The sequence below is a fragment of the Dermacentor variabilis genome, chromosome 4 (assembly GCF_050947875.1).
Source record: "Dermacentor variabilis isolate Ectoservices chromosome 4, ASM5094787v1, whole genome shotgun sequence".
NCBI lineage: Eukaryota > Metazoa > Arthropoda > Arachnida > Ixodida > Ixodidae > Dermacentor > Dermacentor variabilis.
In genome coordinates this window covers 87,420,324-87,436,396 of record NC_134571.1, presented here as the reverse complement: position 1 = coordinate 87,436,396, position 16,073 = coordinate 87,420,324, and the positions used below count along the sequence as shown (strand labels likewise).

Genomic DNA, 16,073 nt, shown 5'->3' with positions numbered 1-16,073 from the left:
CTTGTTTTCGTGGATGTATAGATTCTTCTTTCTACTTTTTCTTCTCCTCTTCTCTGCGCACCAATATTTTTTCGCTGAGAAGTTTGGAATCAATGCGCGCAAAAATGCCTAATAAAGAATTCTAAAATTGCATAAAAGGTGCTACGCACTTGAATGTAGAAGAGAAAAGAGTGGGAGGCAAGTACCGCATTCGTTCTTTTTTTTTCAATGCCATCGTTACCAAGCCTGCGGCCTTGAAATGGCATTTTGGAAGCACCTTGCATACGCAGAGAGCATGAGGGTACTATTTTGTCAGAAACGGCCCTACTATATACACTCCGCCAATTACGTAACAGATTTCGTAACACCAGCTGATTTATTTCCTAGATTTACAGAAACACACTTTTGCAGCAATTATGCTGAAAAAATAAATCCAAGGGCGAACGAACTTCCCGTATAACAAAGGGTCATTCGATTACGCGCCCATTTCTGGCTCAAGTAACAGCATTGTTTTGCCAAAGTAAAATATTCCGGAAAGAATAATAGCCACTCCTGTCGTTTCCTATAAATAAATTGAAAAAAGCCCACATAGCAACCATGGGCGAAAATGAAGTTTATTGCGAATAGCGCGAGAATTGTGCGTGTTTTCCGCCCCTGGTACCATCGAGAGCAGCACCTGAAGTTGCGCCTCAGATATTGCAGCATGCCGCGTCAAAGTCCTCCTAATGAAAGCGGGAAGTTGGTGCTCAGCGGATCGTGGATGGAGTTCTAACGATAACGTTCACATTCCTTTCACATGCTATGGGCTGTCGCAATATCAGCCGCCGCTCCGGAAAGTACAGAAGCCCCGTGGAGGTATCTCTCATTACCCGTCAGAGGGAATGAGCGACGAAGAAATTAGGGAGAAATTTGCCGCGTACCTTTTATAGCTCTCTTTTTTTTCCTTCCTTCAAGACTAATTGTGCACGCCGCGCAGAAGCTATGGGAGTGTAACAGGCTTGAGCTCCTAATTAAAGTAGCCTTCTTCGACGCAACGAAATTAAATGTGTCTGGGACTTAAGAACTATATATGTGTGCGACATTTGAATGTTCATATTATTCTGAAGGCATAAAAAAGGGCTCCCTAAAATTGATATCTTGAAAAAAAAAGCACTACCGCGTTTTCTTTGACAAATGTTCTGTAAATGTATGATTCTATGCTAATTCGTTTCTTTAGTGATATAGCAGTTCTCTGTAGCTGATTATATTTCAAAATTGAAATTATCGTGGCCGCACACAACGCTACTTGGTTGTGCGTTTCTTTATTCTTATCGTGTGAGAATGAAGTATATTCATATCCTTTCGGCTGTCTAGTACAAATAGAAAAATTTATCAGTAGGATGGTTAAAAGAACACGCCTGGCAGTGCGCTATATTAACAACCCATTCTTTGGTTTATATTAAATTTCATGTGAAGCCCCACCGGATGCTTGATAGCGGCCAACTTCATCATTATACGAGCCTCATTATACAAGAGGATGTAGGGTGTTCTTGCTTTAGATAGTAGCTGGGCTACAAGATCCGTCTCGCAAAGTGCAGTGAAGCGAGACGGCATCACACTGCAAAAAAAAAAAAAAAGAGAAGAAGGAAAGAAAGAGAGCGTTTTGTCGGGATTTTATTTCTTCATTTTTGTAGAGAGAAACCCGAGGGGGGGGGGGGGTAGAATCGGTGGGAAGCTGCCCTCTGCACGCATCTTGTTTTCGGTACGTACGTGCTACCATTGCACTTTTTATAGTTGATGAGAGCAGCAACTGAAAAGAAAGGCAATCTATATCGCCCGACAGTTAACCTTCGTGTACATCTATTAGTTTTGCGTTTCTTTCGGTATCATCGCCCATTTATGTTCTTAGTATGGCGGTCTGATGTCCGCGTCATCCAGTATGCGCGAGAGTCAAGTGTTTTGTTCCACGTTCGGGTGTTCCTTCAAAGCAGATTCACGACAGAGAAACAAGCCGCGACACAGAGCGCGAAACGCTTGTCACGTCACTAAGTTCCACCGAATCAATCCACGAGCAACCACTGCCGATTCGGGTCTTAGCAATCATGCTTGAATACGCAAGGACATTCCGGTATAATATGCACACCAACGAAAGCAGTCACTAAAACGGAGGCGTGACCGCCTAACCCCGACTGGTCGTGAGGCTCAATTCCGCACGAATTTTGCATTTAACAGAATGGTGGAGAGGAAAAACCACGCTTAGACAGAACGTCAGAAAGTCGCAAGCAACGGCGTTGAGTAACGATCGAGCGTTCACTCCTAAAGCCAGTGTTATAGATGCAGCGTTTGCACAGTGTCCATACTAACAAACCAGCTCAAAAACTTGCGCGTCTACGGAACGCAGTAATTGGTTAGGCCCTGAACGAGAGCGTGAATTTGGTAGCGAAAAGTCTTAAATAGAAATCGAAGGCAGCGAGGACGGGAAGGAATTGGTACAGCGATGTCGGGTCAAGGCCGCACCGCTTGTGGAAACCGCGCACCGACGCTGCGACTCTCCAAAGAGAGCTGGAGGAGTCGAGAAGAGTTGCGTATAGCTGTCGACGACACAAGACCTCCCCCCACCCCCCGCCCCCAGAGGTCGATTCCATTGATCGGTCGAGCGGTAAACGTAAAGGAAGCATGCGGCACACGCGAAGAACCACAGAGAGGGCGCTAATCAAACGTGCCAATGCGCACAGAGTAGGATCAATATACTGGAGAGAGAAAGCAAAAGCGCTAAAGAAAGCGGGAAGACAATCAGCGCATCAGCTGTTGCGGTGTAGTGAATATAGAGACAAGTCCAGTAAAAGAAGAACGGTAGGATCGACGCAGTTGGCAGGGTACCACCAGCAGGCATTTCAGTCTTCGTGCTCTGATAGTGTATCTCGCCGTAATATTGTAACGTTCAATACAGTTCCAGTCTGAAATCCACAATGGGGTCCTTGACGTTGATTGATTAACAGTAAACTGGGCTACCGATGAGAGTGAATCTTTTTCATGCAGCTGAAAGCAGTATTGGTAGGCAAGCTTTTTATTAAAAGAAAAGTGGTTGTACACTTTCATTATAAGACTGGATGACTTAAAAATTTGCCCCTTGGGAATTTGCCCTTGGGAAGACCTCATCCAGTCTTATAATGAAAGGGTGTAATCACTAGAACGCGTAAATGTGAGTCAAGTCTCTTCAGTTTAAGTAGAACAATGACTGAAATATTTGCAACAGGTTACTTCAGTCCGGTGGGTTATAGGAAAAAGTGTAGACGGAAGCTTTGTCCCTGAAGGCGTATTGAAAACAAGGTACAGTATGTCGCAAGCCCTTCAAGGTGTGGCGAACAGGAAGAAGTCAAACGAGGCAGAACACCCCAAAAATGGTAACATAGAAATAAATCTAATTCTGCTCACTCAATCAATTGAATTCTTCCCCAGAGAGTTTTCACTTTTTTTTTTCATTGGGAGAAAAACAGGTATAACATGTGTCGCGATGCCTTGGAAGGGGCAACTCTTCTTTCGCTTCATATTTAAGAGAAAGTAGCATAAAGGGATTGAATATATAACAACACATTAACAGCTTCCTTGGAACAATTTCACTGATGCTCTCTTCTGGTCCTTAGCCTTCGGATTGAGAATAAGAAGGAAATACGTATCGCAGCGCAAGGTAAAGGCTTTCCATGAAAAGTGAGCGCACGAAAAACTTGCTTGGAAAGAGCGTGTCCTACTTCAGCCGCTATGTTTATCTGATTTTATTACCTTTCATATATGTGAGATAGAAAAACGCGTGCAAGTATTACGTTTCTTGCTGATGCACGACTCACGTCCTCTAGAGACTTATCATAAGGTTTCTGCAGGTGAAAATGAAATGAAAAATTGGATCGCACAACGAAGTTCTGATAGACGTCGCAACTTTCAAATATCTCAGATTGAGAAACCCTTGCAATCACGAGCAGGCGTAAAATAAAGAAAAAACACTGAAAAGTGAAAAAAAAAAAGTCTGCTCGAACGAACTTAGGGAAGCAGTTTTTCAAGCATAAAACGCTTCATGATTTGTCAGCAAGGTCCCTCACGGGTTTTTCCGCTTTTGAGCGCAATACTCCACTTTTCTGATCGCATGATCTTTTCGTCGCGTGGATGGGCCCAATAATGAGAATTGAGATCGACGGCTTGCTGCGTGAGGTGCAATAACCTTCTCTCCAGAATGAAGAGGAAGGCGGCACAGTACAGGGATTGGTCGCACACAGAGTGCATTCACGAGAAACAGCGTGCGAGTCATACAAGGGTTACTCGATACTCATTAACATGACTGAGGGTTTAAAAACAATGAAGATATATAAAGGCCGTTTAATATGCCATCATGAAGGACCAGACAAGCCTACGAGCAGATTCTGGCATGTATAACAACAGCTAATTGTTCGGTTCCCAACTTCCAATACAACAGCACCTGCGCACTCCATTTGTGCAAACGCATGGCCATAAAGTTACCTCCACGGACTGTGTTCTGAGGGGCTTTGACTGCTGGACCCAATTTTGAGACATGCATGTCCGACGAGACAAATGTTCCTTCTTTGGCTATTACTACTAGCGGTTCGATTTCGCTAGTCGATTAGCGCTAGGGCCCATTTGGTCACGTTACGTCTCCGTATAAACAGTACGGTAATACAGCAATGTGCTGCCTTGTACCTGCACCTTTTTGCAAAGCCACATCATTTACGATAATATGATATTCATTCTGACGAGCACGCTCGTGTTGAGGCACTCTTAGATGCTCGCTTTATGGCAGCAGTAGACTCTGAAGACATATTCAGCCGCTGGCACAGAGATTAATTAGCATGCTTCATTAGATACCTTTAGGGAAGCTATTAGAGAATGTTTCCGCGATCAGCTACTGCATTTTACATCGTACGAGTACACCAATTGTACTGAGACCACTAAGACGCGTGACCCTAAAGTAGACCAATGCGACAACTGAGTTAGGACGAAAGCCGGTTAATGCCGCATGTAAGTACTTGATGCATAAGGTAGGAGGTAAGATGAAATATATTAATATTTGACGAAGATTCAAGGTCCTGTCGACGTTCATGCGCGTCATTCAGAATGTTTCATGTCGTAAAAGACAGAAAAGAACAGAATGATCACTCCCCGGACGTATATAGAAGCTATTTACTGAAAAGATATGATTACGGGTAGTGCGATGTGCCCCAGCACCGTATACTTTAAGGACTCAAACATGCTTATTGGTAGCTTAGAGCCGCAAAAATCATATCAGATGACTCGGGCATTAAATATCCGTGCTGTTGTTCTAACGCGGCTCGCTTGAGTCGCAACAGCTGTGTGTGCTCCTAAGAATGATCCGAGAACGCTGCCTCTGATGCAACTCGACCAAATATTACTTTTTTTTATTCTTCTTGAATCTCGCCACCCCTGTTATCAGTTGCACGAAGAGCAACGGCAGACGGAAAATTGCGAATATTACCTTCGAAGGTCCACTAGTGCGAACCTCGATTCCAAAAGTGGCGACGCGCGAATAAACTTTTGCAGCCCTATTACCGAACGCAATTTCCAGTAGCGTTAGAATAGACTTAGGTAAACCTTCTGTTTTCATCAGCCTTCGTATATTCATTAACGTTATCGCAAGGTTAATCGGTGTCACTCAGTTCTTGTATGTTTGTTTTCCTCTGCCTGTTTCCACAGCTATTTCCACAGCTGCCACATACGTGGCAGCTGTGGAAATAGTTGGCAGTCGCCTTTCCTGCAATTCGGTGCATCGCGCGGGAGGCCTGTAATCATTAAGCCTGACTAGCTGCACGTGCAACGAACTCCGAACGAGTTTACCACCTCGCAATACTTGTGAGGCGCTTTGCGCATACGGATTCCGAGTGCGCGCTCCGAAGCGTAATGAGTGCGGGCTGCTCGTTGCTACAGGAAGTTCATTCCCGACTACCTTTAGGAAAATGGGAGCTGTCGAGCTTCGAGTCACCATGCGGGGCGGAAAGAAAGGGTTGGGGAGTCAGGCTCTATTGCATTTCGTCGACAACCACGCCAGGCCAATGGTGAACCTCGTCCCTTTCAGGCGACGCCGGGCTCATCAATCAAACGTCGCCAATTACGCGTACCGAATGCTCTGGCATGCGAGGTCCCGGCAATATCCCTTCGTCTATTGGGCAATTTATGTACGAGACGGTTCATTACTCTAACGCCAGCCCTCCCGCTCGCTCTCAGCCCTGGTGTCGGCTCGAGGTGGCAACCTCCGCGCTCGTTTAAAGTGAAGAAACAAGCGCCACTAAACGCGGTCTGTCGCTCTTTTCGACACTTTGCTCTGCACTGTTGTTCATTCCGGGCAGGGCCAATCGACTGAGTCGGCAGCTATAGTGCCGAGCAGACAATGGGGGTTGGTGCAAAAACGAAAAAAAAAAGAAAAAAAACCATAGGAGGTTGTTCTCTCAAGCGGACGATGTTTAGCTGCATATGCATGGGAGTGTCGCGACCTATTTCTTGCCTCCTTTATTAAGTTATTCCTTGCATGCTTTTTTTTTTCTTTTTTTTCAATGGCGGGTCATCGTCGTAGTCGAACAATGGAGAGGGTAGCTTTGGACATAGAGCTGCGAGAGGACGAACTTTATGTTCGCGGGCCGCCGCATTTAATGGCTTACCAGAAAAGGGTACACACTTATAAATCGAGTAAGGGCACAAGAACAAAAACGACGATCAAAAAATAAATGATATACCCAAGGACCTGTTAGCGATATTGTTCCCGCTACTTGCTTTTAGCTGCGTGGATTCGTTGTTGCTATAGCGGGTTTCCTTGTGACGCCGTGTTTCCGAGCTTGCGTCTTCGTCTGCGTGCATGTAGTACATTTATGCGAGGCTGTAGCAATTTGTACAGCTTCTTACCCATGCAAGACCTTTTTTTGCTAAAACGAATGACTAATGTTGCTCGGCGCTCTTCCGAGCAATCCTCCTTTTCTTTATATTTTGTGTACATTAATTTCTCGCGCCACGTGGTTGTATCAACAGTCTGAAAAGCCCTAATTTGCAGCCCAAATTAGCATTCGGGCATAGGGAAGCCGAAAAGAAAACCACTAGATAGATGCTTTGGAGAGAACGTACAGCAGTGGCCCGCATTGTGAAAAAATTACTTTCGCTTTCATACATTGAATACTGGTTTTTGTTATGTCGAGATACTCTCGTATATGCCATACTTTTCGTGGTTTAGTTCATGTAGGGGGGGGGGGGGGGGGGGCTAAATGGCATTAGACGAAATTCGGCATCGTCGAAACTGAAATAAGCGGTTTCTCCGAACGAAATCTTAGGCTAAATGATGTGTAACGACTATAGACAACAACGAAGACATAAAACTTTATAACTCTGTTTGCCCAGAGAAATGAACATTGCTTTCACTTGGGCCTTTCTTTTTCTATCTTTATATTTTAGATATGGTTTTGTGTGTCAGCATACGAAGAAATTTTTTTCTTCTATTCGCCGAATCTAAAGAGGCGACTCATACACATACACTGAGTCGATGCCTGCAGAACTACTCAGGGCTTGTTCCAAATTCTGAGTGGCTGATTTTTCAGGTTTCGAAAGATAGTTATTACACGAGTTCTATTCGCATTTTCATTTTTTATTTAGTTATAAGTACTTACCTTGAGTATATTCCAGCTAGTACTTTTATGCCTGTTGCAAAATGAGCTCTGCAAGAGGGAAAGCCCCACTTTATAAACGCGCAAACTTTCTTTCGACAAAATAAAAAAGCAGATGGAGAACAGATGCAATAACCTTTCGTGGGCTCTCTCAATAAAGCTTGGATAACTCGTTAGAGGAATCTCAATTTGATCTTGTTTATGCGCTGTCGCTGGCACCTAGAGAAATTATTATCTCAGAATGTCGCTGATACGGTATTACTCCACGAAGACGTCCGCAGAGCAACGGTACAGCGCACATTTCGAATGGAAGTGAGTGCTGCAACTGCAAAAGAGTCTGTCTGATGATATCCCACTCACTTCTGCGTGTCCCAAGCTGCCTCCTCAGTGGCGGCCAGAACGGCAACCATGTACTAACACTACACCTCACGTTACGCTTCGCGCAAGGTGAAGATAACGTGAACCTAAATAATGTTCTTGTATAGCGACTTAATAAACGCAGCTGCAAGCACATGTATTCTCTTCGAAGTTTCATTTTGCCCTATACTTCATCCAAGCAAACTCTAATTTATAAGGCGGTTGTATTCCATGTCGCAACGAACCTACAGTTCAATCTGCCGTTGATACTATTTTTATATACCTGAGAACCTAGTTGGCGGACTACTGTATAGAACCTGTGGAAGAGAGAGAGAGAGAGATAAAGAGGAAGAAAGCAAGGAGAGAAAAGGCAGGGAGGTCAACCGGATGCGCGTCCGGTTTGCTATAAAAGTCACCGAGGAATCTCCAGGCAGCAGGCTCAGTATTTCGGAAGTCTATGTGATCTGAATACGTGATGCTTGCTTCGTGAAGCTTCGCCAAGCTTTCCCAAGCTTTGATGTTACAGCGGTGCTACAGATCCACTGGCACAACAGTAGAAACTTAGATTGCTGGCTCTACTGCTTGCATTGTGGAAAGCTGGTTATACGCAACATTACCTTGGGGCGTTTGATATGTTTATTATCGCGCGTTAATCGTAATAACAATAATTGAAATTTTAGAAAAGTATGGAGCTCATGGTAGCTGATTAGACATGACGCCCGTGTTTCTTCCTTTCGTACATTACAGCTGAGCACATCTATAATAAATTGCGAGAGACTACGACTGTGTTTGTTGATTTCATATCGAGCATTTTGTTAGAATAATCGTGCCGCTTGAATCCCCACTATGTCGCCCTAATTGTAATCATAGAATCCGAACTTCACTTACGGCATCTTCAAAATATGTTTGATTGAATGTCATCAGTGATTCTGACTGGACGCCCTTCTAAGCAAAAAATCAATTCATTATTTACCGGTGACATTTAATCGACTTATTATCAACCGTTCATGATGCGACGGTAAGCGAAAGGGGAATCTGACCGCGTGCATGAGTTGAAGGTTTATGTTACTGTGAGCATAGCGCAGGCGAGAAGTTTCAAAGTTATGCGCTGGAATTGTGAGCATTGTTATCACCTAAATGCTTTGTCATGGTGCCTGAATATCACAAGCACTTGTCAGTTCGGCGTAGATACTTAGTTCATGCAGCAAGTGCAACACGAACGCTTGGTTGTCCAAACGCGCCGGGCCATACGTTATCTTTGTTTAAGATCACTTCGTAATTGGCGGGTTAGCCACGAACTGTCGCGATTGACATTACGAATTGTCGTGTTGTTGACATATTCAATGCTTTTTTACTAACGACATAGCAGAACCGTTGCGGAAACTTCCAGTAGTTGTATGTTTCTTTCAAAGTCGAGTTTATTTTGAATGCATAGCAGAGGAAGGTTATGGGTCACGTTGCCAGGTTAAGAAATTTCACTGATGTGGGCATCTAACGAGCATACGATGACGGTCTACAAGTATTCGCTTTCTAAAAAAATGATAAGGGTGGAGAACAGAACGAAGAGCATGTCAAAGGGCTGAGGGGAAGTGTCCTGCCTAGCAAGCAAGTGTTCGCTATGCTCAAAACTCGTTGCAGAACCCGAACATTTACGTAAGCGTTATCGCGAAGCCAAACGACGCAGAACGTCTGCGATCGTAAAAGAATGTGAGCAAATGATTGCGCATAGTTGGAAGCAATATACAAGCGCACGCATCAAGTGCGTCGTTGCACAACATTTAAACGAAACGATTCAAGAAAGGCGCCCTAAACATACATAAAGAAAAAGCCCGTAGTGGTTGCTTAGTGACTCCAGTGTTGGGCTGTTAAGCACGAGGTCCAAGGATCGAATTCCGTCCACGGCGACCACATTTCGATGGGGGTCATAATGTGAAAACACCCGTGTACTTAGATTTAGGTGCGCGTCAAAGAAACCTAAAGTGGTCCAATTTTCCGAAGTCCCCCACTAAAGCGTGCCTCATAATCAGATCGTAGTTTCGGCTCGTAAAACCCGATATCTTTTTTTACATTCTTAAAAGCGGTTCCGCCGTATATAATGCGAGCTATACTGTAAACTTACATTTAAAACAAGGCTTCCGCCATATTTCAAAGCGGCCAGCCATTTTGAGCTTTCTAACCACCCCTTTGGTGTGCTGCTATCTCAGAAAGAAAAATGGAGCCTCGGTTAGTTTCAAACCCGGTTTCATCAGCACAGCCGCCCATTGCTTTACCCATCAGATCATTGACGCGCGCCTTCAAATCCTTCATGACACCCTTAACACTTCGTCGTGCAGACCAGCATCTTGAGACGCTTGGCATGTGAGTCGCGTCATATGGAAACAATTTAGCTGACAATGAAAATGAAAGTTTTACGCAGAGAAAAAACCCTTATGCAATCGCGCCGTTGTTTATTCGAAGTCAGATATGCTGAACCCTAATTCTAGAGTACCAACCAAACAAAAACGGCTGCCGTTGGGAAGCCGCTTTTAGTAAAGCTTTATTTGGGAACAGACCCCTCACATGTGTAATCGGTAATGAACCCGAAGCAATTTAAACCTCTAAATGACCACTAGAGATTCTAAATAAAGGTGTCTTCATCAATATGGTGCATCAATACACTGCTTGAATGCGAATCGCATTAACATCGGCGGTCTCCGTGAGATGGGTTTGGCAGCCTTTTTTTTTTTCATTTAGGTTGTTGACTTAATTGAGCTTTCCGTATGCAAGACAGGTAGGACACAAATAATTATGTACATTTTCAAAGCAAAATTATGCCTTGAACAGCTAGAATACCCCGTAGAGTCTGCCTATCGAAACATTGTGATGAGGTTATGACACTATCATAGCCAGGATGATAAAGAAGTATCAATCTTACCTCGGCCAAAGGAGAGGTACATGCAGAGTTGAGCCAAGAAAAATTCAGTCCAGAACTGGAACACGGAGCGCATGATTCAGCTGTTCAGGACGAATGCAGGGACTAGTAATCCTGTCGCTTGAGCCCTTGAACACTCACTCACGCAGCACACAAGTGATGGAGTTTTATCCTGCAGGGAGTATATTGACGGCAAAGGATCGTGGAGGAACGTAGATCATGTTCGGCGACCGCTAACTCCAACGACGTCTTCACGGGATACCCGTACGATTTCACACGGAGGTGTGCTCTTTAGACATTGGACGATGCAGCGCCGCCAGCGTGGTTTGTGGTTAAAGCTAGAAGACAGTGTTTTGAGGCAGCTGAGAAGATTCAACACCAAGCAAAGGACGCGGAGTCATCCGGAAGCGCACCCGACTCGTGCCAAAATCAAGTACATACCCAGCAGCAACGTCCGCTAGCGTAACCGAGCTCAAGTACTGACACTCGTATTCAAGCAACGCGCCGTAAATAGCCTTATGCAAACACTAACGGGAGATTTTTTTTCTCACTCAGAGTCAGCCACGCACTGCCTAACTAATGAATGAAAGCCAAGGACGACTAAAACAAATATTGCCACACTCTTGTCGTTCCGAGGCTATTATTTCGCTACGTAGTGCATGAACACCACGGACGTCCTACAACCGCACCTCGCGCCCCACAATTACCACAAGCCAAAATTTGACCCCGGCTTATCGCACACAGCTTCTGGCATCAATTCCTGCGTAAGACTCTATACTCAACCGCAGTCGACACGACGTGCAAAATCATTATATTACGGGGCTGTTTAAGCACTAACTCTCGAGTGACAGCTAGGTGGCGTAAACTAAGGCGAGCCTCTCTCTAGGCTCGCGGAAGCGTGCGGCCGTGACCGACCCTTCAAGGCCCAGGGGACCAGAGCACTAGCGAGGTCGACGCGTCAGGCGCTGCTTCCGAACTGGGACGAGAGCGGCCGGAGGCATCACTGACAGAGACAGCGCGACGGGTCGGCGCACGACGGCGGCGGCGGCGGCAGCATCGGTGAGCCGACTCCCGAGTAGGGAGCAGCCGCGGGTGCTTCGCGTCGCCACGAGCGCCCTCGCGGTGCGAACCACGTGTGCGCGGGCGCCGCCGACGCTTTGCTCGTCAGCACCGGGTTGCTCCGTCCCTCGCCGTCCCTCCTCCTCCCTTAACCCCCTTTCGACTCCCAGCGGCCTTGCCGAAGGCCGTCTCTCCCCTATGCGCCCGCCTCTCCCGTTATCCCTCTGAGGCTGGAAGAGCGCAGGAGGAAAGAAAAAGGAAGGAAGGAAAGAACGCGGCGTTCGCAATACGCATTTCCTCTCCCTCGCACAGCCGCGTTATCTTGTTCTCTCTTTCTTTTCGCTCCCACGATGAAAGAACGCTCAAGGAAAGAAGGCATCATTCTGGAGCGCGCTCTTGCTTCAAAGGAAGGCGCCGATAAAGTAACAAGCATTTGACATGAAACAAAAAAATTAGAAGCATCGTGGCGCAAGACCTTGTGCCGTGCTGTTAGCCTTTCCCCCTACATGCTAGAAGTACACAAAACTGCCCCATTACCGAGCACGAGTTTCTTGGGAATAAGGGACCCTTTGTCGCTTACTCCTCGGTTGTGCTTTTTATTCGGAGAAGCGTGCTGAAGGAATGAAACACTCTGTCGGGCATGTAATTTGATTGGTCAAGCCTAACGTCCCAAATCTGCGCCTGCATAATGTTGGCCGTCGTGGCTAAATGTTAAGTCCGACGTTTAAATTAGAATTCGTGTGGTTCCGTCATTTGAAGCACAAAAATCAATAGGCTGGCGCTTCGTCAGATAACTGCGGTGAAGCAATCTTATGGAATATTTCTTAGATCCATTTTCTATTTTCTTTTAATTCGCAAACTTCAGTCATTTCTATGGCTCAAAGCTCACTACTGCGACAGCAGCATATGCTTACAGTTACAACCACCGTGCACCCCCGCCTTGTTTTTTTTTATTGTTATTACGGAATTGAGGACAGTGTGGTGCCATTATTGGCGCCAGCTAGCAAAACCAAAAGTACAATAAAAGGGATACGCGCACTAGGAGAGACACATCGCTCCGTGATCAAGTGAAAGTGCACAAAGGAGTCTGAAAACGCTCACATAACTTCAGTTCATATCTATACAACCAGACACATCATAACATATAATAATACTAGACATGAGCTACACACAGCTCGTGGCGGTCAACCACGACCCGTTTAATAAAAACGTAATACAGTTGTTATTTATAAAAATAAGATTAAAAACCACAAGTGCTCTCTTCTCTAGCGCTATCGTTAACCACGGGGCTCGTATTTTTTTTTTTTCAGAGTGAACGGTGCATGGTGTATAACAACATTAAATCGGCCTTTTGCCTTCGCCTAGCGGTACCTTGCTGCGAGCACTCGAGAAGTAGGTGTTTGTACGTCTTCGTTATCATGGCAACAATGGCAGGGCAGACTAGCAACGCGTTGAATCCACGTCTAAAAAAGTGACGCCTGAATGCTGCGCCGTCACGACTTTAAGAACAATTTATTTTCCATGAGCACAACTTCGTCTACGTCCGCTATGGTACTGTACGCTCTGGCCTTCGGAAAGCATGCACTATTTAAACACATGCAGATGAGAAACAAAACACATGCATCTTACTTTTACAGCGAAGCCGTTAAGGGCTACCTTCCCCAATGTCGTGTCCGCGTGTACAAAAATATCCCGAAGATAGTGCAATGTCGCGCCGACCCGCGGCGGAGGAGCAGTTCACCATTAAGCGGCCCACATGCAAAGCTTCGTCGCTGATCATCTTTCTTCACAGAGTGGAAGGGCACTGTGTTTTTCAGCTGTGTTTCTTTTCTGCATGCTAATTAGTATAATTATCAAAAAAAAACAATTATTTTCTATTTGGCACGATTGTGAACGAGTTCTGAAGCAGCTCAGACACAAAGTCGTGTTTTACAATAAATTTTGTTAACCTTCATTTCGTTTTTTTTAGCAATCACGTGCACACTCGACAAATTGCTGAATTAAATTTTGTTTATTCTTCCTTATGCTTTACAGAAATGCATACGTATCTGTCATGTTATTAACCGCAGCACAACTGAAGTAAGTAAAAGCGAATCAACATGGGGTTCCACATACACGTGCGCATAGTTAGGAATGTAAGAGAATGTAAAACCAATTCATGTCGTGATACATTGGCTGCTTTACGTGAAATGCTGCTCGTTTTAAATTGTAGTTGGTTGAACTCCACAGCTGTTCGGTATTTCAACACAGGTAGTGGTTATGGTACAAAAATAGGTGGGCATTCACTAACTAACACGCACTTGCTTTTGCAGCCCAAACAAAATGCAACTCAAATTCCTTTTCTTGAGGCAATAAAATAATTCTTATCCTTCTATTCATCTTGCACTTTGCTCGTAGCGCCATGGACAAAAGCGCGCCCAAGCAATAGCGATTACAGGAAACGAAATGAGATTTACGACAACAGATTTTCACATGGTAGCGACTGTTCAGGAGGGCAAATGCCGTCACGACTGTGAGTTATGAATTGTTCATTGAGAGAACATAAACGAAGAACAGCAAGCAACCCTCAAATCCCAACGACAGTGGCAGAACGGTTGTCGGTCATCGAATTTGATATCGCGGATCAAGTTCGTAGGCTATCTATACAAGTGTCACCGCATTTCCCGACCGATCGCGAGTGTTTGCGTACATTCGAGAATTTACAACGCTATTTGTGTCGTGCATGCAATTTTATTAGACGTGATTCTTTCGAGACACGCATCAGCGACAACAAGAAATTTCTGATAGGCGCGTTTTGCGTCAAGTGGCATTGTGATGCCAGTGATAATCCGACGAAAAACTACCACCGTCAAAAGAAGAAGATAATGTTGATCCCTCTTTAAAATGATTCGGTAGAACACGAAAGTGAAACGTGCTTTGACAGCAGCTGTTGCATTGTTTGCTTCATGAACTCACGGCCCGCTGCAGCGAAAGGAGCACGATTTGCGGTTCGGCTACAATGTCGCAGGTTCGCTTCGCGCGCGGCATCCTGCTGGCGGAAAAAAAATTACACTATGGGACTTTACGTGGCAAAACCACGATCTGATTATCAGGCCTGCCATAGGAAGGGGGGGGGGCATTCCCGAAATTTTGACTGTATGAGGTTCCTTAACGTGCACCTGAATCTAAGTACACGGGTGTTTTCGTATTTCGCCCCCATCGAAATACGGCCACCGTGGCCGAGATTCGATCCCGCGATGTCGTGCTCAGCAGCCCAACCCCATAGCCACTAAGCCGCCACGGCGGGTGTCCTGTTAGCGAGCAGCGTCCTGCTGCCGAATCGTTTCGGCAAAGGTACGAGCATCTTAGTCCGGCTACGCAGTGCGACCCGCTCATCATCAGGAATGCGAGTGCACGGCAGAGTTCGCAGCGTGCTCAGGGAACGCACGAAGGCGTTCTGCTTCGCGCCGGCGTGTCTCTCGCCGGACCAAAGCAAGGTTGGCCGTCGACGTCATTGCCTTTCTGTGCCGCTTAGCGCAGCAGTTTTCTTAGTTGGTGCCATCGCAGGCGAAGCAGTAGGCGGCGTGTAAACACTCCCGGGGCGTTCCGTGGACGACGAGGCGTCACAGGCTAATCGGACGCGGAAGACAAACCATGTGCGGAAACGGCTTCGTCACCTCAGCAGAAGTCCTATACACCGCCTACACCAGGCTACACCGCGTTCGAGCCTCCGCTGCGCTGAGACTACCGAAGCGCTCACTGTTGGCGCTCGTTTTTCTCATGATGCAGTACTTCGCTTCACCGCTCAGGGATGGCGTCGCCACCCCTGTCACGAGAGAGCATATTTTGCACTATTGCACCGACGACACTGCCGTTACAGGAAGTTGATAGTGGGCCCCAGCATAAAACGCTTTTGTGTTAAAATAAAGCAATGTATAAGCGTTACAAGCTTGTTAATAGAATAAAAAAAAAACAGCCCTAATAAAATACATGCCTCCATTAATACGCACAGCGCACAATTTGACACACGAGTGTGTAGCGACTTAACCCTTTCAGCATCCTTGCCGTACCGGCGCGTTTACGCATTTTTGTCTCGCTATGCTCCTTTTGACATTCCTTATGCCAGATGGGAATGCGAGTAC

At 45.7% G+C, this 16,073-nt stretch overlaps 1 protein-coding gene across 1 annotated transcript in view; it reads right to left on the bottom strand.

The window, feature by feature from the left end:
- LOC142578266 (cell adhesion molecule Dscam1-like) overlaps positions 1–10,969 on the bottom strand; it is a 180,878-nt gene extending 169,909 nt beyond the window's left edge. Inside the window, exon 1 of the mRNA XM_075687667.1 lies at positions 10,897–10,969. Within this exon, the coding sequence (XP_075543782.1) occupies positions 10,897–10,969 (73 nt within the window). The remainder of the gene's footprint in view (positions 1–10,896) is intronic.
- Positions 10,970–16,073: the final 5,104 nt, after the last annotated feature.